At 44.2% G+C, this 24,429-nt stretch overlaps 1 protein-coding gene across 2 annotated transcripts in view; it reads left to right on the top strand.

Annotated features, from left to right (window-relative positions):
- Itga9 (integrin subunit alpha 9) overlaps window positions 1-24,429 on the top strand; it is a 365,552-nt gene that overhangs the window by 267,967 nt on the left and 73,156 nt on the right. For both annotated transcript variants that reach the window (XM_008855995.3, XM_029555637.1), the window contains 4 exons: window positions 6,067-6,153; window positions 9,590-9,669; window positions 15,789-15,878; window positions 18,676-18,784. In XM_008855995.3, coding sequence (XP_008854217.1) covers window positions 6,067-6,153; window positions 9,590-9,669; window positions 15,789-15,878; window positions 18,676-18,784 — 366 coding nt within the window. The remainder of the gene's footprint in view (window positions 1-6,066; window positions 6,154-9,589; window positions 9,670-15,788; window positions 15,879-18,675; window positions 18,785-24,429) is intronic.

Raw genomic sequence — 24,429 nt, forward strand, 5'->3', positions numbered from 1 at the left:
AGTTCTCAGCAAAGAGCACCGAGCATGCACCGTGTACTCTTCCTTGACTCAAGAGTGCCGTGATTTAGGTTTGTTCTGACTCCAGGAATCCCCATGCCAAGCCCTAAAAATGCAAAGTCAGCAAGGAATGTGATGCCAGAGCCTAGGAAAATGCCTGCATTGCATAGCAGAGCTTATCGTGACAGCTAACATCTATACTTGACAAAGTGTTCAAATGAGAAGTCTTTTCCCTACATGTTGTATTCTGTAGGAAGGTTCATGGGGTTGGAGGCTGGATCAGGAGAAAGGAGTTCTCATTTAAAGAGCGCATGAGGAGAAGTTCTGAGCACAGACTCCTGGGAGGGATGTGCCCATTCAACTCCTGGCTCTGTCCTTTGCCAGCTGGGAATCCCAGGAAAGTGATAGAGAATCTTTGTGTTCCAGTTTCCTCCTCATAAAGTGGGAATTAAAAAATCAAGTATTACATGGAGTCCTTAGGCAGTGGACTGAACACACTGCATGCATCTTAGCCTCTGCTGAGTAGAGGTCATCTGGGAATGTACTCCCACATCCCTCATCCCTGGCCAGGCAGCAGAGATTCTCTTAGGAAAGTGTCTGGACGACACCTGGCAAGTGGTGAAATTCAAACTTGTAGAAAGCACAGCTTATTTGCGTCACTATACACATAACTGTTATGTATCCAAAGCGACATTCAAAGCCTGGATATGAATTCCAAAGTGTGCTTACTTTCTAAGCTGCAGCCTGTGTGTGTTTCCTCATCAACAGCAATTTCATGGTCCCTGTTCTGGAGGATGCCCTTCTTGGAGCAGGACTGTTCTGTGGTGCTGCGTGGACTGACTCATTATTGAGCGGAACCAATACAATATTTTCTGGGATCAAATCCTTTTTCTGCTAACTCGTTAAGTCAGATTGTTAGGAACTTTTCTCACTTTGGGTTCCTCTGTTGATTAGGGTGTTTGAACTAAAGCACTTCCAAATAGAATTCTCTATCAATTAAGTGAAGTAACAAGGCATCTCACATACTCCAGGGGTCATTCCTTGTATGTCTAGAAGAAAGAATCACAGAGGAACACCAAACTGACAGCCAGACATAGAGTCTTGAGGGTCATCTTCAGTTTTACAAACACATGTGGGAGCCAGAAAGTGGAAAATCAAAGCACCAAGCTCAACCTGACTCTGAGCGTTAGCCCACCGTGGAACCCAATGATGTGCTGTTTCCAAAGAATGCTGCAATAGTGGTCCAGCAAGGCCTTCTCTAGACTGAAATCAAATGTGAATGGGATGAAGGAGGCTGAAGGCCAGAGAGCTTCACTGGCTTCATTATCAGATTCTTCCAACCACCCCATGTTGTTACATAGAGGTCTGGAGCTGGGCTCTCCTGGCCATGTTCCCAGGGCTGGGGCAGCCAAGGTATGTCTGGAAATAAGAAGGACTTTGCCAAGGCAAGCATCTCTTATGCCAGGCAGACCAGCAAATGAGCTGCCTCTTGTGGTTCCCTCACTTGAGTTCTCCACAAGCCAAGGCCCGTTCATTTAATAAATGTAAACTAGGGGCTACTACTGACTTCCAGACACAGAGTACAGAAGCACACGTGCACAGATCAAGTGTGCTTTTCATCATTACATTTCTTTTAAGTGTTAATTGATGGTTTCCTATCTCAACAGTAATGTGTGTTGCTAGGACATTTCTATTGAATTACCTGTGATCTCCAAGGAGAAACCTTGATAGCGTTTTATGGTGTTAGCTGCCCTGGCTAGCCAAGAAAATATAGGAATGGGGAGGCGGCCAGGCAGGCCTGAAGTAGGACCCAAGATTTCGTAGTCAAAATGTTTTACAAAGTTTTGATTGGGACTTTGCTTGCAAAACAAATGAAAATGTGAAAATGGGTTTTATTCTACCTTTGATAGCACTTGGTAATTGTGACTTTCAATGATATCTTAGACCCAAAGCAAAAGCTTGTCCATTTTTTTAGCCTCTTTTAAAATGGCTGTATTCTGGTTTCTGAAACAAAAGAAGGAACAGGGTGCTGGACAGACAGCTACTGCATAGGAGTTTTTCCCACTATCAGACCCCTCTCCTCCAAGCCTGTGTATGGTACCCATGTGGAAGTCAGAGGACAACCTGTGGGAGTCAGCTCTCCGCTTCCACCACCCTGAGCCTGGAAACTGGACTCAGGTCATCAGGCTTGGAAGCAAGTACCTTTACCTACTAAGCCATTTCACTGGTCCAATCTTTTTAAAGTACAATTAGAAAAGAATTATTTTTTTATAATGGCTTATTTTTCCCAAGAGCTTCTCTTTACTTTTATTTCTTAAATCATTGTCTCTAAAACATATTAAAGTCTTACTGTGCAAGATTATTGTGACTTCTCTAACAGGTGACTGATATATCTCTGCCAGGTGCAAATCTTCTGTAGACTATGTAGAGGTTCGACCAGGTTACCCACAGGGCTTTTTGTTTCTTGCAGAGGACCTAGGTTTGGTTCCTAGCACCCACATGGCAACTACAACTGTCTGTAACTCCTGTTCTGGGGATCCAGTGCCCTCTTCTGGCTTCCACAGGCATTGCATGCATGTGGTACATACATATACATCTGGGAAAGTCAGGAGACAGCCAAGTTTAGAGCCATGTCATCTCAATTTTTTTTTTTAATTTTAACTTTATGTGTATGAGTGCTTTGCCAGCATGTATGTGTATCACATGCATGTAGAACCTATGGAGGCTAGCAGAGGGCATCAGGTCCCCTGGAACTGGAGTTACAGATGGTTGTGAGTCACAGCTGGCAACCGAACCTGAATCCTCTGCAAGAGCAGCAAGTACCCTTAACCGTGGAGCCATCTCTCCAGCCCCAGATATTTTTTAATTGAATTGATTTTTTAAACTGAATTTGAGATTCAAACAAGGTGATACCCACCTGCTAGCACTTGGGAGGCTGAGGCAGGATTATAAGTTTGAGACCAGACTTTCTCAACCAAAAATCAATTGAATTTGAAAATGTTTAATCTAAAAAGTGCTTAAATAACCCGTTCTTTAAAGTTATGCCTCGGACATGTCCTCCAATCGGGAAAACATGAAGGCTCTGGTGTTACTCTGAATAAGGCATTCCCCTAACAGTGGGTGCAATGTGGATTTTATATACTGAAATTGGGACACTTTTTCTTAGTATGGAAAATTAATAAACGTAAGAGTATTCTACCTGTTCCTCCTTCATTACCTCACTCCATCTGGGAGCAAATGTCCTGCCCTCCCCAGTGGCTCTTAGTGCCAGAGCCTCATTTGGGGCAGCAGTTTACTGAGATTGGGCTTCCTGAAAGTCATCTCTGAGGTGGAGATTCTTGTGCATGTGATTTATTGGGGGGATGACCTTGGGAGAAGAGGTGTGAAGGAGATAGAAGGGGGCTGAGAAAGGAGTCAGACAAGGATGAGGTCTCAAGTGTCATGTTCTTCTACCAGGCCCCCTGGGATTCTGGAACTTGGTTTACACAACAGAGCTGCTCCCATCTGAATTTCCTGTTCCCCATGTCACTTCTGGGATGTGGGATGCTTTCTGGGGAGGGCATTACAACCTCCCAGGCTAAGAGACCTCTGTGAAGATGGGAACTTTGAACCTGTCTAGGAAAGGAGTTGAGAGAGCGCCAGTACCAGCCACATGGGAGTCCTGGTACTGACAAAGTCCATTCTGCTGTCCCCGTGCCTCCTTAAAAACCACAGCTCCAATGGGAGAGAGAGGATGGGATTAGAGACTTCATCGTGCTACCCCTTCCTCTACATTCATCCCAGGAGCACACCAAGAAGAAGCCAGCTATAGGCTTGGCTCTTGTACTACCTGTCTTTGGTTATCGCTACTTTGGGTTTTTCAAAATTCACCAAGAAATGACTCAGCAGTTAAGAGAACGTGTTGCTCTTGCAGAGGACTCAAGTTAGGTTCACAGTGACCATATTGGGTGGTTTACAACTAAGCTCATATTTTGTTGTTTCTATTTCTGTGTAGAATATATATAGAATTTACATTGATGTATTGGGAAACACTCATATTTTTAATTTAGTGGAATGTAATAAAAGGAAAAATTAAGTTTATCACTCTGCAGAGATATAATGTTCTGGTCTGAAATGCAGATCTTGAAAATTGTATGGAAGAGCTGGCTGTAGTGTCACATGCTGGTAATCCCAGCACTCAGGAGGTAGAAGCAGGAGGATCAGAAGCAGGAGTAGAAGGACAGCCTCAGCTACATAGTGAGTTTGAAGCCAGTCTGGGATACATGAGACCTTGCTCAGGAGAAATCAAAATTGGGTAGAAGGAGCTTGGGTAGCATTTCTGTGCACGAGTCCTTGGTTTGTTTTGTTTTGGCTGTCATTGTCCTCTGCAACGCTCAGTCTCTAGATGTTCTAAACCACTAAAGGAGGAAGGAGAGAGCTTTCAGAGCTTGCCAAATCTGATCCAAATTCTTTGTGGCTTTGCCCCTATCAGCTGAATGACCTTGGGGAAGTCACATGACTTCAGTGAATTTCAGTGTCCTAATTTGGGACACGGAGTTGACTCTCAAATGTTAGCTCTATGTTGAACCTATCTTTCTCCAAAGTCTCTCAATGCAGTGTCTCACCTTGGAAGTGCTGATTTGCAGAGAGGTCCTGTGAGTTATGAGAGCTGCGTATACTTCTGACCGTGGTCGGAAACTCTGGGCCTGGTGAGACAAGAGTAGCTCCCTGAAGTCTCTACCTGGTTCTCTCAAGTCACTGTTTGTACATCTCCACAAGGCCATTTAGTTACACTGGAAATTCACCTCCCCTCACGCAGGCACCCACCTGTATCCTAGGAAGACTTATAGCTCAGGCTGTAGAAAGAAACCTCCTTCCTTGTTGTGGTTTTCTTCTCATTTGTCCTTCTTGATCTAGCAAGATCTTTAAAAAAATCCTTTATTTATTATTTTTAGTTTATGTGTATGAACATATTGCCTGCATGCAGGTAAGTGCACCTATATCATGCAATGCCTGTGGAGGTCAGAAGAGGGCATCAAATCCCCTGGAGCTAAGAGTTACTAATGGTTGTTAGCCACCATGTGGGTCCTAGGAACTGAACCTGGGTCCTCTGCAAGAGCAATCAGTGCTCTTAACTACTGAGTCATCTCTCCAACTCCACTACGAAGATCTTGAAAGGCAGAATTAGGAAAAAGGAGATGGAAAGGTGGTTATGTTGCCTTTTATTCCAAACTTCAGGAGGCTTCCGGCTCACCCGTGCTCAGTCCCGTTTGCCAGACCAGCCCAGGTTTGGTCTCTATCTTGCTTTTCTCATTGCTATGACAAAATACTTGGCAAAACCAATATATGGAAAGAAGGGTTCACTTTGGCTCCCCAGGAAGACATGGAGGCAGGAGCTAGAGGCATCTAGTCACATGGTATCTCCAACCAGGAAGCAGAGAGAGAGGAGTGCTGGTGTTCTGCTTGCTTCTTCCTTTTTCCATTTTTAAACATTACTTTTATTACATTTATTTATTACAGGGGGTTGTGTGGGTGTGTGGGCCACAGACACATGTGTGGAGGTCAAAGGAAAACTTTTGGTAGTTGATTCTTTCTTTCTATCATGTGGGTCCCAGGACTGGACTTGGGTCACTAAGCTGAGCAATAAGCACCTCTACCTGCTGAGCCATCTCTTTGACCCCCCCTTTCCCTTTTTATTCAGTCTGTATCCCTAGCCTGTGGGATGGTGCTGCCCACATTCAGGATGGATCTTCTTTCCTCAGTTATACCTTTCTGAAAACACCCTCCCAGATACACCTAGAGGTGTTCTACTAGAGGATTCCAAATCAGTTCACAGTGAAGATCAACCATTACAGACCCAAAACATTAGTTTAAATTAAACAGTGGTTTTGTCCTCTGTGCCTGTCTTCCCAGGGAACCCTGGGAAAGTGAACAGCCAGAGGAGAACTTGAGGCTTGGCTTGGGCTTCTAGCCCACCATAGCTGTCTGAGAACTGCTCTGAAGGACCTGATGTCCTCACCAAGGCTCCAAGGCTACTCCCACACCCCTGGCTTCCATGCAGCCCACCCATATGTTGGTTCTTTCTTTCAGGAGGAAATGGGCATTTCCTGTGAGCTTCTAGAATCAGACTTCCTCAAATGCAGCGTGGGGTTTCCCTTCATGCGGTCAAAGTCAAAGGTAAGGCCCTTGGGAAATAAGGTGCTTCCTTGGCTACAACCCCCGAGTTCTTCCCATCTGACTGCAACTGTCACTCCAAGGCCCCACCCACCTACCCCTACCTTCCACAGTGGCTGGGTGACTACTGGAACCCTGCCATGTGTCTGTTACTGTTGGTCTACTGCTGAGGGAATGTGGTTACATGATCATTCTCTTTAATTCATGTGAACTTCAAGTGTGGAAGATACCACAAACTCCTTTGTTCTTTGACAAGTGGCATTTGATTGACCTTCCTGAAATGTTTTCTTCCAGTACATTCCATACCACTGTGAGTCCCCGAGCATAGCACAGGAAAGGATGTGGTCTGGGCTAGTGACCCATAGTCCTGGCTCTGTTACTCCCTTGGGGACTCACAATTTTCTGGAGATTCCCTAAAAAAATTCTCAATCATAAATAACCGTATTCTACTTCATTTTTTTTTAACAGTAAAAGATATTTCAGTCAATTTGGTATTCATAAGGAGACAGATTTCCTAAGCTCAAACAATAATACTATACTATATAACATACCCAGACATTCTAGTATGTGCCATGGTTAAGAGAAAGATGGCTACAAGATTGATTTGGGGAAGCAAACTAAAGTACAGAGGCCAGGGCTATCTTCTTCTTGGAAGCTGTTTTCCCTGTGATGGCAAGGAAATCTTATACTCTTTGGTCCACTCAAAAGAAAGAAAGAGAGAAAGAGAGAGAAAGAGAAAGAGAAAGAGAAAGAGAGAGAGACATAGAAAGTTTCACCCTTCATTAAAGCTTCCTCTCTCCTGCCTAAGTCATAGAGTCGGATCATTTTAAGATCTTAAGCTCTCAAGATTTTTCTTCTCAAGCTGTTTTATAAACCAGTGGCCAGAATGATTTAGTGAGAACCAAGATTTGCTCATTTCTTAGCAAATCCACCAAATCTACCATGGGCCTGTTCTGAGCCCTAGGGGCCACCATGCCCATGGTGCCTCAGCCTTCCTCTGGCTCTGCTCCTTCTTTTGTCCTTAGTCACCTGAGAAGAAGGGAAACCTCAAGAAACGGCAACTTTTAGGAACTGGATCACACTTATCTAGCAGAGTACAGGCCACAGCCCATTGTTTTGTTTTCGTTGTATTAATTTTTATGACTACCTTTTCTTTGTGGCAAGTGATTCTGAATTCCCACCTATGACAACGACATAAACTGTTCTTTTAAAATAATCTTGAATAGTTAGGTACTCGAGTAGATAGGATTTGGCTCTCTCACCACCGCATCGTGGGTTCAATTCCCAGCCAGGGAAGCCTCTCTTCTGGGGCTGGAGAGATAGTTAACAGCACTTCCCGTTCTTCCAGAGGACCCAAGTTCAAGTCTTAGCACCCATATCAGGCAGCTTACAACTGCCTGTAACTCCAGCTCCAGGTGATCCAACACCCTCTTCTAGACTCTGTATCACCACCATCCCTAATTTCAATTTATACCACAGAGCTAAAGTAATAAAAACAATATGGTGCTGGCATAAAGACAGATATATTGATGAATGGAATCTAATTAAGGACCCAAATTTAAGCCTACATACTTACAGCTACTTGATTTTTTTACAAAGGGGACCAAAACACACATTGGAGAAGAGATATGTTCAACAAATAGTGCTCGTCAAACTGGATAGCTGCACATGAAGAATGAAACTAGATCCCTATCTCTCACCCTGCACAAAACTCAGCTCAAAATGAATTAAGGACCTCAGCATAAAACCTGATACCCTGAATCTGATACAGGAGAAAGTAGGGAATACACTGGAACTTATAGGCACAGAAAAAGACTTTCTGAACAGGACCCTGATAGCACAGGCATTAGCACCAATAATTGACATATGGGACCTCATGAAACTAAAAACATCTATGGCAAAGGACACCATCATTCAAGTGAAGAGGCAGGCCTACAGAATGGGAAAAAAGTCTTTACCAGCTATACATCTCACAGAAGGTATCTAGACTGTTCAAAGAATTCAAAAAAAAAAAAAACCAACTTAATTAAAAGTTGGAGCAAGGAACTAAACAGAGAGTCCTCAAATGATGAAATGTGTGCATCTGCACTCACATGCATATACCATACATGGGAAAAAAGTCTTTACCAGCAATACATCCCACAGAAGGTATCTAGACTGTTCAAAAAATTCAAAAAAAAAAAAAAAAACCAACTTAATTAAAAGTTGGAGCAAGGAACTAAACAGAGAGTCCTCAAATGATGAAATGTGTGCATCTGCACTCACATGCATATACCATACATGAACATGTACAGATACATATAAATAAAAATACATCTTTTAATTTTTTAAAAATCATCTTTAAGGTCAGATTGGTGGCACAACCTGTAATCCCAGCTCTTGGGAAGCTTAGGCAGGAGGATCAAGAGTTTAAGGCCAGTCTAGGCTGCATAGTGAGACCTTGCCTCAAGAAAAAAAAAAGCAAAAAAAGGGCTAGAGAGATGGCTCAGTAGGTAACGCCCTTACTATGCAAGATGAAGATCTGTCTGAATCCCCAGGACCCATGTAAAGGCTGAACACAGTAGCACAGGTCTGTAAACTCAAAGCAGCTATGGGGAGGTTGTGGGTAGACACAGGAGAATCCCAGGAAGTTCATAGGCCAGCCAGCCTGGAATATGCATCAAAGAAAAAACAAGCCACCTGCCCCAAATGAGGCAGAAGGTGAGGACCAACGCCCAAGGTTATTCTCTGGCCTCCACATGCACAATATGGCAAGCATATTCACACACACAAATACATACACACATTGTATAGGCCAACACAAAAATAAATAATGTATTTAAAGGAAAGGGGCAACAAAATATGAAGCAAATATCACAGTTCATATGATATACAAATTTGGCAAAAATTGGAAAGATGATGAAAGTGAAATTTAGAAAGCCCCGGTTTACGAATTCCAATATACCACTTCCTAAAGGGAAGCTCAGTGGTTGAAAAGGACAGCGTGCCTCTCACTAAAGTGTGCACCAGGACTGGTTTTGTTGTGGAAGCTGTGCCTCTGACTTGGCAATTAGAAAGATACACACTAAAAAAATAAATAAATAACACCTTCAGGGCTGGAGAAATGGCTCAGTAGTAAAGAGCATTAACTGTTCTTGCAAAGGACCTAGGCTTGGTTCCCAGCACCCACATGGCAGCTAATAACCATCTGTTACTTTAGTTCCAGGGGATCCAATATCCTCTTTTGGGCTCCACAGCTATTGTATGAGTACACTTACATATAGGCAGGCAAAATACCCATACCCATACAATAAATTTTTTGAATTAATAAAAATTTAAAAAATAGCATTTTCTATACAGATTAACATCTAGAGATCATAAACTGCAGAATATTCTAGAACGCAGTTTAAGTATGGAACGCTTGCCACTGCCAAACGTTGATTTCTTTCTTTTTCTGTAGTATGAATTCAGCGTAATCTTTGATACCAGCCACCTGTCTGGGGAGGAGGATGTTCTCAGCTTCATTGTTTCTGCTCAGAGGTAAGGAAGCCTTAAGGAGATTTTTGCAAAGACAAAAAAAAATGTATGGGACCAGGAAAGGATGTGCCTTGATCATCCCCAGGATACAGAGAAGGAAACAGTCCATAATAAAGCCCCACCTCACTGGGTAGGATCAGATCCCTCGGGGATGGGTGGTTGTCTGGTTCTGCTTTGCCTGGTTAGTCAGTATTGTCCTTTTGTTTCTCCACTGATGTGATAAAACACTCTGACCAAAACCAACGTGGGGAGGAAAGAGTTTGTTTCACCTTACAGCTCATAGCCGAGACCACAGAGGAATGCTGCCTTGCTGGCTTGCTCAGTTGCTTCTGTTATACAGCCCAGGCCCACCCGCCCAGGGATGGCACCGCCCACAGTGGGTTGGGCCTCCTACATCAACCAGCAGTTAAAATATTCCACAGACATGCCCACAGGCCAATCTCATTTCTCAGTTGGGGTTCCCTCTTCCCAGGTGAGTCAACCGAAAGGTGGTTACTTTTCTCATCACTGTGACCTGACAAGAAGCAACTTAAGGAAAGATTTATGTTGACTCACAGTTTGAGAGGATACAGCCCATCATGGCCAGGAAGTCACAGCATCAGGTGACTCTGTGGTGCAGAAATGTGAGGCAGCTGCTTGCCCACATCTCAGCAGATCAGTGGAAAACAGGGAGGCTGGTACTACCATAGTTAATCTTTCCTGGAAATACTTTCGCAGACATGTCTCCTAGGTGATTCTAAATCTTGTCACTTGACAACCAAATCCAGTTAGGCCTAATCGTCAAACCTAGTCACCACTTCTGACTGAGCTAGAGGGCTGAGAATCATCTAGTCAGAGAGGAATGATTCTACAGCTGAGGGGAGACAGGCTCAAAGAGGTGAAGTTTCATCCATGGTCATTGGCCATGTTTCCCAAACAGATGTCTTCTGTGCATTGTCAGGCTTGGTCACCTGTTTCTTAGGGACATGCCACTGAATCATTTGATACAGTAGATAAAGCCACCTGCAGCCCGAAGGCCTGGTGAAGCCAGCTAGCAGAAGCACCCACATGATGTGCCTTGAGACCAAGCTTGTCCTAGAAACTGAGTAGACAGATGGAGAAGGAGATGGTGAGGTGGTAACTTCTCCCCTCAGAAATGTATAGCTGTGAGTGAGTGCCTCAGCTGTTTTTTGGGGAGTTTATAAGATTTCTCCTTGAACCAGAATCCATATATACCTCAAAGCAACATATAGGTATTGGCTGGCTGGCAAATCAAATGAAGGAAGTGCCATTTAGGCTGGTAAATAATGGACAGACAAGCTCTGATGGGGGAAAAGGGTGGTTAGATACCCAAGACAACATGTTCATTTAAATTTCTACTTGGAGGGCTGAGAGATGGTTTAGCATTTAGAGCACATACAGCCCTTGCAGAAGACCCAAGTTCAGTTCCAAACACCCACATTGGATAGCTCACAACTGCTGTAGCTCCAGCTCCAGGAGATCCAACGCCCTCTTGTGGCCTCCACAGGCACTGCACTCACATGCACAAACTCACATACAGACATACACATAATTAAAAATTAAAATAATAACTTAAAATTTCTAGTTGAATATGTGTTGCAAGAACAGCACAAGAAACTCATGTGTAGCCTTTACCCAGATTCACCTAGTGTTTACCCTTCACCTCATTGGTTTAACGTTCTTTCTATATATGATTTTTTTTCTTGAACATCTAAAAACAAGTTGTATAAACCATGCCCATTGACCCAGAGACATTCCCTGTGCATTTCCCAAGAACAAGGTCACAATTCATCTATCAAATTTGGGAAATTTAGCATTTATACTCATCCACAGTTCATATTCCAAAATATGTCCATTTTTTTCAAGAATATCTTTCTAGCCATTTTTTCACTAGCCCACAAATGGTTATTTTCTATTCACCTTATTTTCAAGTACACATGAAACATCAATATTGTCTAATGGGAAAACACAAAAGGTGTAAAGAGGGCAGATTTCATTCCCATTGCTAGAATCCAGAAGGGCTTTGAGGTTAGGGACGTTTGGGTGTCTGTTTTCATGCTGAAGTGTAAAATCTAGCAAGAAGAGTGTCCACAGTGTACCTGCTGTGCCACAGCCATGTGGGAAGTGAGCACAGGAGTGGGAAGGCATTCATGGAAAGTGGGGAGCGTACAGGGTAGTAGGTAATGGGGCTGCAAGAGGGGCCTGATTTGAGCCATGGAGGCGAAAGTAGCCTCAAGAGAGTCCATATCAAATTTTGACAGTCATGAGGAGCCACTGTCCTAGTTTCATTCTGTTGCCGTGATAAATACCCTGACAAAAAGCAACTTATGGGAGAAATAGGTTTATTTGGCTTCAATTCCAGGTTACAACCCATCATATCAGGGACATCACATTGGCAGGAGCTTAAAGCAGCCAGTCACATCCACAGGCAGGTGCAGAGAGAGAATGGATACATGCTTGCTTGGTTGGTTGTGCTCAGCTCAGTTTCTCCACCCTTGTATAGTTCTGCCTAGGGAATGGTGTCACCCACAATGTTTTTCTCCACCTCAATTAATTCCAAGACAACTCTCCACAGACATACCCATAGGTCAACCCAAGGTAGGCAATCCCTCACTGAGACTTCCCAGGTAAAGTCACTTCCCAGGTGATTCTAGGTTGTGTCACACTAACCATCATGCTGACACACTGCAACAACTCAGCCACAGAGATGCCCATTGAAACCTGAAAATTCTCATTCCACTGCTGTTTCTTAGAGCCACAGAAAATGCAGCATTGTTAGGCAAACCCACTAATGTACTCTGTCTGTCCTTCAACACCTGGCACAGCAAGGACATGGAAAGGATTTCCTTGTCAAAAAGAGGATACTACCTATCTCCAACCTCACCCCAGAGAGGTCAAAGGGGACAGGGGACAGAAGCATAATGGTGCACGTTTCCTCTGTTAGAATGACATGTCCGTTGGCCTGTGGTACACTGGGCTTGAAAGCACAGTGTTGAAACACCTGGGGAGCTGTAAAATCTACTGATGTCTAATCCAGCCCCACACCACCCCTGAGATTCTAATCTAATTAGTCTGAGATGAGAGCTGGGCATTAGGATTTGGGGGAAAGGCTCAATGATTCTGATGAACAGTCAAGGCCCAGAGCCCCTATCTACATAGTCCCTTATTCTACTGGATGCATTATTGATCAATAAACTCCTATTATGTACCTACTATTTACCAGTTGTAGTACTAAATGTAGGTCATACTTTAAAATACCCATTACCCACTAAAGAATATCCCCTTATAAACAGTAATATAGTTACACTGTGTCAGGAGAGGCCTAATATCTGTAGCTTAATAATATAAGAATTTCCAGTTAATCCCTTGAATCATAAGTGAAGGAGATCATGTTATCTTTTAAACATACACTAGAACATTCTGTGTACTTGTTTCCTTGGGGATTTTATGAAAAGCTAGTCTCCTGCCTCAGAAGGTCCTCCCAACACTTGACTCCCAGCTACAACAGACAGATCCTTAAAGTTTCTTATCTCAAAAGCCACAGTTAAAATATCAGTCATTCTTTTTCCTCCATCATCACCCTTTGAAGGCCTCCTGCCTACTTGTAGCTTTCAGAGGGCATCAAACTGAGACTAAACAGCGTCTCATGACCCCTCATCTCCACAGCCAGCAGCCTAGTTTGGCAGCCCACTGGAAAAGTCATAGCACATGACGCTTGTGGGATAACAAGAAGCTGTTTGATGTTTGGTCTCTTTATCTTAACTTTTCAACTTGGCTCATTCTGGAGCCGTTACTCAATGACAGATAAAACTGTTGTTTGGCGCAGGCTGCCAGCAGCTGCAGGTGGCTGGATAGATGACAGGGCAAGGGGTGACTCTTCCATCAAGAGTCAATTATACTCCAGCCTAGAAGGATGCTGTGGTTAGGGAGGGTATGACGCCAGGGTGGTACCATCCACATTGACAGGGAAGTCACCTCTGGGCTGCCTATGATAGTAATTCCAAGGCTTTGATTACCCCTAGGAAAGCCATGCAAGAAATCTAGCAGTATGGGCACCGTCCCCACTGCCATGCATCATGGCTGCCCTGTGAGGGACTGATGTCATCCCATATACAGGAAGACAGATGTGGAGCCAGGGACAGTTATGGTGGCCCTGCAGGGTCAGAGTTGCAGAACACCATTGTTTCAGAACAAAAGGCGAGAGACGGGATGTGAGGGCTATTTTAGTACTATTGCCATTCAGCACTTGCTGGGTGAGAGAGGAAGACAGTGGGGCGGAGGGAGGGCAAGGAGCAGACTGGAACTTAGCAGTGTTCAGGAACCATGTCTAAGTTACTAGGTAGGCCAGACAGTGCCCAAACCTCAGCAGGTCTGAGGGCTCTTGGGTTCTATACCTAGAACATAGACTTGACCTTTGGCTGGAATCCCCCATTCATTCCATGTGGTGGAGCCAGCCAGCAGTGCTCCACAAATTTAGCAACACACACCCAACAGCTATGCCTGGTCTCATGGCAGTTACTTATGTGGTGTAGGCACTGTAAATCTGATTGAGGTTTAATGAATTAATGAAGGGAAGCTAGACCATCCCTCTCTTCCTCCTATTCCTTCCTTTCCTCCTCTTCCTTACTTTTCAGTCTGAGATCAGGAAAAGGAATCACAGTAGGTAGAGTGATGGTTTGTTGGTTTCACTGAGCTGACTAGAAGCTCAGCTCCCTCTGGCTTGAAGCAGCACTGTAAGCTATCTGAACTGCTCCCCCCATCTACTCTAGTAATCTCTCTGCCCGTGGGGGGTCACAAGAATCTTCCTCTATGCTTTCTCCCCAAGGATGCCTTGGTGAGAGATGCTGCAGCCAAGTCTGTAGCAAGTGTGCCCGGTATATTTATCCTGGCAGGGCTGACCAAGGCTTCTCTGTTATGCTTGACTGTCCATGCATGAGTGATGGGTAAGCCCTCTAGATAACAAACAGATATTGATGTTCACAAAGCCCCATGTCCTGGCCTCACTGGTCACTATTTGTGTTGGTTATTTATAAATGGAAATTTTTGACAAGCTAGAACCGCCTGAGAAGAGTCTCAGTTGAAGGCCTGCCTAGACCGGATTGGGCTGGGGCATGTGTGTGGAGGACTGTGTTGATTGTTGATTGATGTGAGAAGACCCAGTCCATTGTGGACATACTATCCTGTAGGCAGAGGGTCCTGAACTGTGTATAGGACAGGAGGAAGCTGGACAATAGCAAACAGGTAACGTGGGTACATTTGTCTCTCAGCTCTTGACTATGGATGTGATGTGCCTAGCTGCTTGAGTTCCTACCTTGACTTCCCCACAATAATGGACTGTAATATGGAGTTGTAAGAAAAATACACCCTTTCCTTCCCTAAGTTGCTTTTGGTCAGCGTTTCTATCACACTAACAGGAAAGAAACTAGAATACTGTTTATGGAGTAAGCACTTCCAGAGGCAGCACGTAAGACATCGGCTCCACCCATAGCAACAGGGATCCACCTGTGACCCCTTTTAACAACAGGGATCCACTTGTGACCCCTCTTAACAACAGATTTCTACCTGAGACCCCTCAACAACAGGGATCCACCTGTGGCCCTCACAGCACACTCACTGGCAGTGTTTAAGTCTTGCTTTCTGCCACCCTGCTAAGGTTTTCTCTGGTCAGAGCCCACTCATCCATGTGACAGGGAAGTGCCAGAGAATTTGTGCCCTCTCTTGCTTCCACCACAGCAGCCCTTAGGAGTTGAGAATAAAGACCCAGCTCTAATGCCCACAGGTGGGTCTGCCAAGGTACGGGTTCTGCTTCCCAAAGCCGCCAGCTGCCTCCAGCACTGACCATCTGAGTGGCAGGCCTCTGTGGCTTCTTCCCTTTTCCTTTTCCATTCCCTGCTAGTGTTTCCTGGAGTTACCTGCCAGATACACGATTTACCCCCGTGTCTTCATACATGGAACACGACCAAAAGTGTGCCTCTGTGCAGGGGGTCTCTGCCACAAACAGAATGGGGACAAAAAGGAAGGGTCTGGAGAACAGTGAGATTGAGGTCCAACATAGGACAGGCAGCCTACTTCTGGATGGCTAGTGTTGGCCAGTGTTTCTTCATTCTTTTCTCCCCACACAGTGGCAACGTGGAACGCTCTGAAGCCCTACATGACAACACTCTCACGCTGATGATGCCCCTGGTGCACGAAGTGGACACGTCCATCACTGGGTGAGTAGGCAGAACACAGGGTGCCCTCCAGTGGAACGCTGTGCTGCTCCTGGTTTGCATGTGTTGTCGGCAGGAAACAGCAGCCCCGCCACCTGCCTTTCTCTTGCCAGTCTGAAAAGCAGAAGGAAGATGTGTCTGCAGTGTCCTGTACCTGCCTCCCTCTTCTTTTCCTACTTGATAACATGGATCAGACCCCATCATTTCTTTGAACATTCTTTATACTTTAAATGTACCTATTCCTAGCCCCTACCACACAGTAACTCCACCAATGCCTTATAGTGGCAAGTACCATGGTTCCAGTGATTGAAATATCAGCCCCAAACTGTGGGGTCAGAGGCTGCAGCCTGGTGTGTCTGGAGCCCTCGGGATGGCTCATGGTATGGCTGCCTTTGTACTAGACTTCAGAGTCAGCTCTGGCTTTGTGTGTTTCTGTTACCTCCTTGTGCAAACCACACAGTAACTCCACCAATGCCTTATAGTGGCAAGTACAATGGTTCCAGTGATTGAAATATCAGCCCCAAACTGTGGGGTCAGAGGCTGCAGCCTGGTGTGTCTGGAGCCCTCGGGATGGCTCATGGTATGGCTGCCTTTGTACTAGACTTCAGAGTCAGCTCTGGCTTTGTGTGTTTCTGTTACCTCCTTGTGCAATGCCAGAAACGGCTCTGCCTCACATTTGTAACAAGCGGGGAACCCTCACAACTACAATACCAAACTGTCCAGGTGAGTTCACAGCCACTCGGTGCTGCTGGAGTTGCTGAAAGGCGGGACTGTTGGCTGTGGTCTGTGAGGGACCTGAAACAGCCTGAGTCAGTTTTCAGCCAACACTAAAGCTTAGAAAAACAAGAACTCCGTTCTCATTCCTAGCTTCAACAAATAGTGTTCATAATTGTCATAATTGGTTTAGATCAAACAGGGACCCACTAAACCCTTGACCCAAATGCAAGCTGAACTTTCTGGAAGTTCAGTTTCTCATTTTTCAGTTTTCAGTGCTTCTGAGTTTCAGCCTTTGACCAGAAGGGAAATGTTGCTCCATGGAGGGAGGAGCTGCCCCTTGTAGTAGCTCAGCTCTGCCGGGAGCCAGTGGAGTGAGCTGCATTCCTGCTCTGCGCTTCACATCATGGCTTCTGGACACTGGGCACTGGTGGGATATATTTGCCAAGTAGCATATATTTGCCTCTCTTCACAGCTCTATTTTTAACCATATGGTTTATTTATTCGTCCTGTCTAAGGGATAGTACGAAATACCCAGAACCAAGTCCTATCCTTGGGGATAAAGTGAAAACACCTCCCACACACACTTGATCATGTTGTCAGGCCTTAGGAAACCTTGATGTGAAGTGTTAACAGCCCCTGATGAAACCATCAGTTAAACAAATGAGCCAACCTCTGATCTTTCCAGGGACCTGAAACGGGGTGAGATTAAATGAACCAATTCTTGTCATTTTGGCCAGTGGTTTGAATTCACTGTGTTACTGAAATAAAAGGTTTACATTCAGAATAGAGGGGTGGCTGTCTTCTTGGACTTGGCTCCCAAAAGTCTCACACTGTTGTGTAGAGGGGTGTAAGTCCTTTGAGCACTTAGTATCTATCCATTGTGTATGGAGTTGATGTCAGCCTGAACTCTGTGTGCAGATGTCAGGTTTGTTCACAGTGGCGGTGTTGAAAGTGATGCTGTCAACTAAGTTCCAATCCTTAGTCATCTTAAATGACCATGTCTAAAATGTCATTGAATTTACTTAACTTTCAAATACCTAATTTCTAATAATCATGGAAGTCTGATGGATGTAAAGAAAGTTTTTTTTTTAATGACTTTGTTATAGGGTGGAGTTTACGATGCCAAGTACATAATTTATTTGTTTATTTATTTAACAAACTCTTAAGAGTTTGTTATCAGCATCCTCCACAAAAATGACTTTCAAATGCTAAAAAAATGTATAATTTTATAATCAAAGTTTTTTGTCTAAAAGCTTCCACAGCTTTGATTTTTAAAGCTTTATTTTAGAAATATAATTTGGGAGAGGCTGGGGAGGTGGTTCAGTCAGTAAGGTTCTTGAAGCACAATCACAAAGACCTGAGTTCAGGTCTCCAGCACCCACATAAGCAGCCAGGGGAGACTGTGAGCATTTGTGACCTCAGCAGAGGAAAATGGAGGGAGACAGACAGATCCCTAGGACTGGCTGGCTAGCCACTCTAGCCAAATAGGTGAACTTCAGGCTCAGAGAGAGTCCCTGTCTCAAAAAAATAAGGTGGAGGAGCTGGAGAGATGGTTCAGTGGTTAACAGCACTGGCTGCTCTTGTAAAGGCCCCAATTTCAGTTCCCAGCACCCATGGTAGCTAACACCTGTCCATAACTCCAGTTCCAAGGGATCCAATGCCCTCTTCTGGCCTCCATAGGCACTGCATGCATGGATGCACTTACATACAGGCAAAATACTCATACACATAAAATAAAAATAAATTTATATAATAAGGTGGAGAGTGATAAAGACAGCAGATATTGCCCTCTGACCTCTACACATACATGTATACACATGAACATACATACAAAGAATTATCTCAGTGCATAATGTTTATGTAGCATATTAATATGACCTGAGGCTAGAAGACGTGTTAAAAATTTAGAAAAGGCAGAGGCTGGCTGTGTACATTCATGGGAGACAGAAGCACCCATTCAGCGGGGAAGCATACAGTGGGAGACAGAGGATTAAATAGTGGTAGGTGTGTGGGTTCTCAGCCCAGCAGTGACTAGGTGCCTGGCCTTGGGTTGGATGACAGCCTTCATGCTTTCCTCTTTCAGAATCGTGTCCCCAACCTCCTTCGTGTACGGCGAGTCTGTGGATGCATCCAACTTCATTCAGCTGGATGATCAGGAGTGTCACTTCCAACCCCTCAACATCACCCTTCAGGTACCCACCCCAGGGTGTGTCCCGTGGTAAAAGGGCCAGCTTTTGTTTTGAGGAGAAATTATTCCCAGTCTTCATCCCTTCCCCCCTATGGTTTTCATGCTGACTCAGCTAGAGCTCACTTCCCTGGGAACCAGCCTTTCAGAAGTAGTGTTCCAAGGGCAAAGCTACATGAGTCCATGTACCATGAGACCAGTTCACAAGTCCCTCACTGGGCCAGCCAGGACTGGCTCATCTTAGCTACCTAGGTACCATTTCCATAAGTCCACTGTTGAGGACTGTGGACAGAAGGAAGTTGTCCTATCCTCTTACTTAGAGACTGCAGACTTTTTTCTGAAAACAGCTAGAAAGTAACTCTTTGAGGCCTTGTTGGATACAGTCTCTATGGAACCTATTGAGCCCTGGGGTTCCAGCAAGGAGAGGTAAAGTTGCTATGGACACTCAACTATGGATACTGAGATTCCTCTTGCACATAACTTTTACCTGTCATGGGATGTTACTCTTTGATTTTTGATTTTTTTTTTCCTGCCGGTAATTTAATGGCATCTCTATTCTTATCTTGCAGACTGTACAGCAACAGACACTGAACCAAGTTTAGTCTGTAGGCATAGTTTATTGGGCTTTGCTTTCAAAACATGAACTCAAAGGGCAGCTTTTTAACATACTGTGAGTATGTGGGTGTGACACTAGAGGGACCTCAGCATCGTCTAGTCTATATGCCCTTTAGGGAGGAAGCACAGAGTAATGTGGGCTCAAGTGAGAAAGGATGTGCTAAAGCTCCCAGAACTGAGTGAGGCAGGTCTGGGGCAAGGACTGGTCAGGCATTAACTATAAGACTCCATACAGCAAAGATGAAGTCAAGAAAAATGGCCCGTCTTGCACAGTGAAGACCACATCTCGCACTCTCAGGTTCTGTCTCCCAGAGCTTTGCCCTGCATTTCCACTCACCCGCCCTAGAGAGGATGGTTTCTCTCTATGATATTTACTGCTGTGACAAAATAACTATGCTTTTTCCTGCCTGTAGTTTCTCCTAAGTAGATTTAGGGGGTGATAATGATGGGGTGAGAGCTCAGAGGATGAGACTTAAGCTTTGAGGACTCTCACAGACAATAGGCTTCCTCTCTCCAGAGTGTTGGCTCACCCGGGAGATCACCAAAACCATGGTAGGTAACACATGGCTCCAGCTCAGAGAGGATGCATCCCTGACAGACTAAGCCCAGCTGTCACAGCCTGCTCTTGATTTATAGGGGAGAACAGGAAGATGGGGTCAGGGCTTGCTTTGGAGACTGCAGAGTGACAGCCTCGGTCACGCCTCCGTGCTTCAGAGTCGCTTCTCAGGGCCCATTAATTTCTTCCCTTTGCTTTTGCAATTGGTTAGAAAACAGATAAATGCCAGGTAGATTTATTTAACTCTTGTGATTTATACCCTTTCTTCTCTTGAAATCAAAGATGCAGTCAAGAGAATTATTTAGAAAGTTTCAAATCACCCAGACTGTGGAATGAAGAAAAGCTGAATATTGAAAAAGGCAAGAATACTAGATATACAAAATTCTAGATATACTAAAAGTACTAAAAGTTACTGCCGAGAGAGAGAGAGAGAAGAAGAAAAAGAAGAAGAAGAAGAAGAAGAAGAAGAAGAAGAAGAAGAAGAAGAAGAAGAAGAAGAAAATGATGATGATGATGATGATTGCGTACAGCATATTCTTCCAGTTGGTTCTCTGAGGTATTTTTATAGGAAGCTTAAAGCTTTGTGTTCAGGTGCATAGCTTTCTTCACATCTGATCTGAAACAAGACCCCAGCTGGAGACTGTAGCCCTAGGGAATGAGTGATTGGCATGGCCCTTAGATAAACCTCCAGTGAACTGTGAGCTGTGGCCTCAGGAAGCGGTCAGCCATCAGTCCAAGTGTGAGGGAGCAAAGCTCAATCTGAAAGTTTGTCAGTGCGAGCTGTAGATTGGAAGGAGACCCTCTTCTGGTAGCAAAGCTAACATTTCCTGAAGCAATCTCTGACAACTCAATTTTCTGGTACAATCATTGTCATTGTGGTTGTCCTACAGGACACTCACTCACCAGATTGATGGTGATAATGGCCAGGAGGCAGGACAGGGGAGGAGGGGTCAGGAATGTAGAGAAAACGCTTTTGTGTTTTCTTATTCCAGCATCATCATTCATGAAGCAGAGATAAGGCCTCTCTGATCAGTGACTCTGTCTGTGTCTTTTATTAAAAACTAGATCTGTTATTCAAGAAGATGCATCATTGTTTAAAGACTCCACTGCGAATCTGGTGGGAAGAAGGCAGAAACATTATTCTTGGGTCTGTTTTCTGTACTTTGCCATGGCTTTTTCAACAGATGCAGAACTTCATTGACTTGAGAGCACTGAGTTTTTGTTGTTTGGTTTTGTTGTTTTCCATCAGGAATCAGAATGCATTTTCCCACCTGAAAAATAATGGAGAAATATGTCACAGATGTCACTCATGAACCTTCATACCAGCTCAAATGTTAAGATGTTGGCTTGTCTAAGCTGTTGTTTTTGAGACCAGGTCCCACTGTGTGGCCCAAGCTGGCCTAGAACTTGTGACTCTCCTGCCTCCCTGCTTGTTAAGTTCTGGGAAGATACTCTTAAAAGTAGAGCTAGTACTGTGTGCTGGTTCTCACCGAGTTGTGTGGAGGAGAGTCCTTTTCTCCTGCGCTTACCCGATCTGTGCTTTCCGCAGGGATTCCCAAGCATGTCAGAAGGAATCTGCAATTCTGAATGTTTGAGATTCACTTGAAATTAGTTATTTCAGTTGTACTTGGATACACTTTCATTTTCCTTGTGTCTTATGGCTGTTGTTTTTGGTGAATGTTGGTCTTTGAGAATCGAGAGTTGGAAACATCCAATCTATTATTTCTTTTATCTAGTCGTTGAAGCAGAACCAACTACTGTAAAAAAAAAAAAAGTAATAAAGACGTGGCTCTCTAGGGAAAAACTGGCTATGTAGCTCTCATACATGTGGTGAGAGGTAAATACTTGATTGGATTTCCAGTCTGGTTGGTTGGTTGTTTGTTGGCTCTGCCTTGCTGACCTCGACTTTAGAGACACTGTGAATCCCTGAATTTTGCTTCTCATCTCCAGGCTAAAAACAGGGTTCATTTCTTCCTCTCCCCCACTCATCTCCTAGTCATCTTTTTCTTTTAATTGGCAAATTAAAATTGCAGCCCAGCATTGTGGTGCATGCCTGTAATCCTAGCCCTCAGAAGGCAGAGGCAATAAGATTGCAAGTTCCAGGCCAGCTTGGTCTAATTAGTGAATTCCAGGGCAGCTTAAGCTCCCTAGTGAGAGATCCTGTCTAAAAACAAAACTAAACAAAACAAAGTCATATCCTTCATGCAATTAAAAAAATCTTTAATAACAGCTCTTAAAGTGTCCCTATTTAAAGTATGTGATTCGATGATTATTTTGTATGTTCGCAGAATTGTGCTTCCATTCTCATAACCTAAATTTAGAACATTTCTATCACCTCAAAAAAAAAGTCTATAGCTGGGACTGGTGAGATGCTCAACAGTTAGGAGTGCATGCTGCTCCTGCAAGAGGCTGAGTTCTGTTCCCAGCACCCACATCAAGAGGCTCACAACTGCCTGTAACTCCAGCTCCAGGAGATTCAACGTCCTCTCCTGACCTCCATGGGCACTGCACTCACCTGCACATATCCCCACATACACTTAGGTATGGGTGGGTAACAACCATCTGTAACTCCAGTTTCAGAGGATCCGACACCCTCTTCTGACCTCCACAGGCACTGCACAACACAAGTGTATGTCTATACATGCAGGCAATACACTCATACACATAAAATAAAAATAATAAATTTATTTTTTTTTGTGAAAAACTCTTGAAAAATATGTAAGAATAGGGGCTGAGGGGATAACTCAGTGGTTAAGAGCACTGGCTGCTTTTGCAGAGGACATGGGTTTGGCTCCCAGCACCCAGATGGCTTTTTAAAGATTGGCAGTTTGGTCATATGTTCAGGCTCTGCACCTAGTGTTTTTGCTATTCCCACTACACTTCCTCCATGGAAGTTTTGGACCCTTCTGAAATCTATTTCCTTTTTTATTTTTATTTTTTAGTTTTGTCTATGAGTGTTATGTCCACAAGTATGTAAATGCACCCATGTTGTGCAGTGCCTGCAAAGGACAGAAGAGGGTGTTGGATCCCCTGGAACTAGACAGACAGTTCTTAGCTGCCATGTGTGTGCTGGGATTTGAACCCGGGTCTTCTGCCAAAACAGCCAGTGCTCTTAACTGCTAAGCTATCTCTTCAGTCCACTGAAACCTATTTCTTAGATAATAGGACTTGTATGTCAAAATCACTTCTTGATCCATGGGTTGCAGAATGAGTAGCTGAGGGGTACTTGGGAGGATTTGTTTCCTGCCTTTTCCAGCCTCTGGAGGCTGTATGAGTTCTGTGGCTCATGGTCCCCTCCACCAGCAGGGGCCAGCTGAATCTTTCTTACAGTGTTTTCAATTCTGACTTTTCTGCCTCCCTCTCCCCTATTAAAAGGCCCTTATGATCCTATTTTTAAAATGTATGTGTATGTGATTATACATACACATGTGCACATAGGTGCCTATGAAGGGCAGAAGAGGGCATCAGATCCCCTGGAACTGGAGTTATAGGCTGTTATGAGCGAGCCAATGTGGCTGCTAGGAACCAAACTCAGGTCCTTTGCAAGAACAGCAAGTGCTCTTAACCACTGAGCCATGTCTCCAGCCCCTCTTGTGATCATTATAATGTACCCACCTGAGTATTCTAAGATGATCTAGTCTATCCCATCTGGGAAACCACTAATCTCTTTTCTGTCCCTGTAAGAATACCCATCCTTTAAAGTCCTCTTACTCCATTTTAACCCTGAGTTTAATTTCCAGCCTCTACTCCCTCCCTGTTGGTGTCTTTGTACCTCCTTGGGAGATGACTGGCTTCTAGATATGAAAATGAAGAAGACAGTAGAGAAGGGAAGAGGGGTGAAGTCTTACAGGACCAAATACTGAGCTAGAAAAGAGAAGTGCAGATGACATTAAACAATACTAACCAATAGAATGAGCTGGATAAATAGCATATACTCTGTGAATCAGATCACTTCATTTTAGGACAACCCTCTCGGTCTTTGATGATCTTCACTACCTCAAGAAAGGAGTTTGGACAAGGTCATTGGTCACAGAAATGACTGGCAGTATCTCCTGGGAACTTGGAAATCCAAATGCACCGGCCCCACACAAACCTGCTGCTTCAGAAACTCTGAATGTGGCCCTCCCCGCACCACACATCTGTGTTTGAGCATGCCCTTTAGATCATATGATGTTGTTGGAACATTTTGAGAACCCTGAACTCAATTGTAACATCTCAGTTCCCACCAACTATAGTCTATAAGTGCATTTCCAGGTAAAATTAAATGTCATTTTTAGTAAGATGAGGACAAGAAAATGCTGAAAGGATCATTTGAAGGTTTGAGATTGTTGGAAGGACTTCTCTTTTCTTAGAGTAGCCCACTCCTTAGAATTTCATTTCATTTAAAGTCACATCCTAGGTCCAGACCTAAGGCTTCTGTGTATGATTCAAAGACTTAAGGAACATATTGTGTGACATGAAATGAAGGTCTGTTATGTCCA

The sequence above is a fragment of the Nannospalax galili genome, unplaced genomic scaffold (assembly GCF_000622305.1).
Source record: "Nannospalax galili isolate Female #2095 unplaced genomic scaffold, S.galili_v1.0 scaffold1210, whole genome shotgun sequence".
Lineage (NCBI taxonomy): Eukaryota > Metazoa > Chordata > Mammalia > Rodentia > Spalacidae > Nannospalax > Nannospalax galili.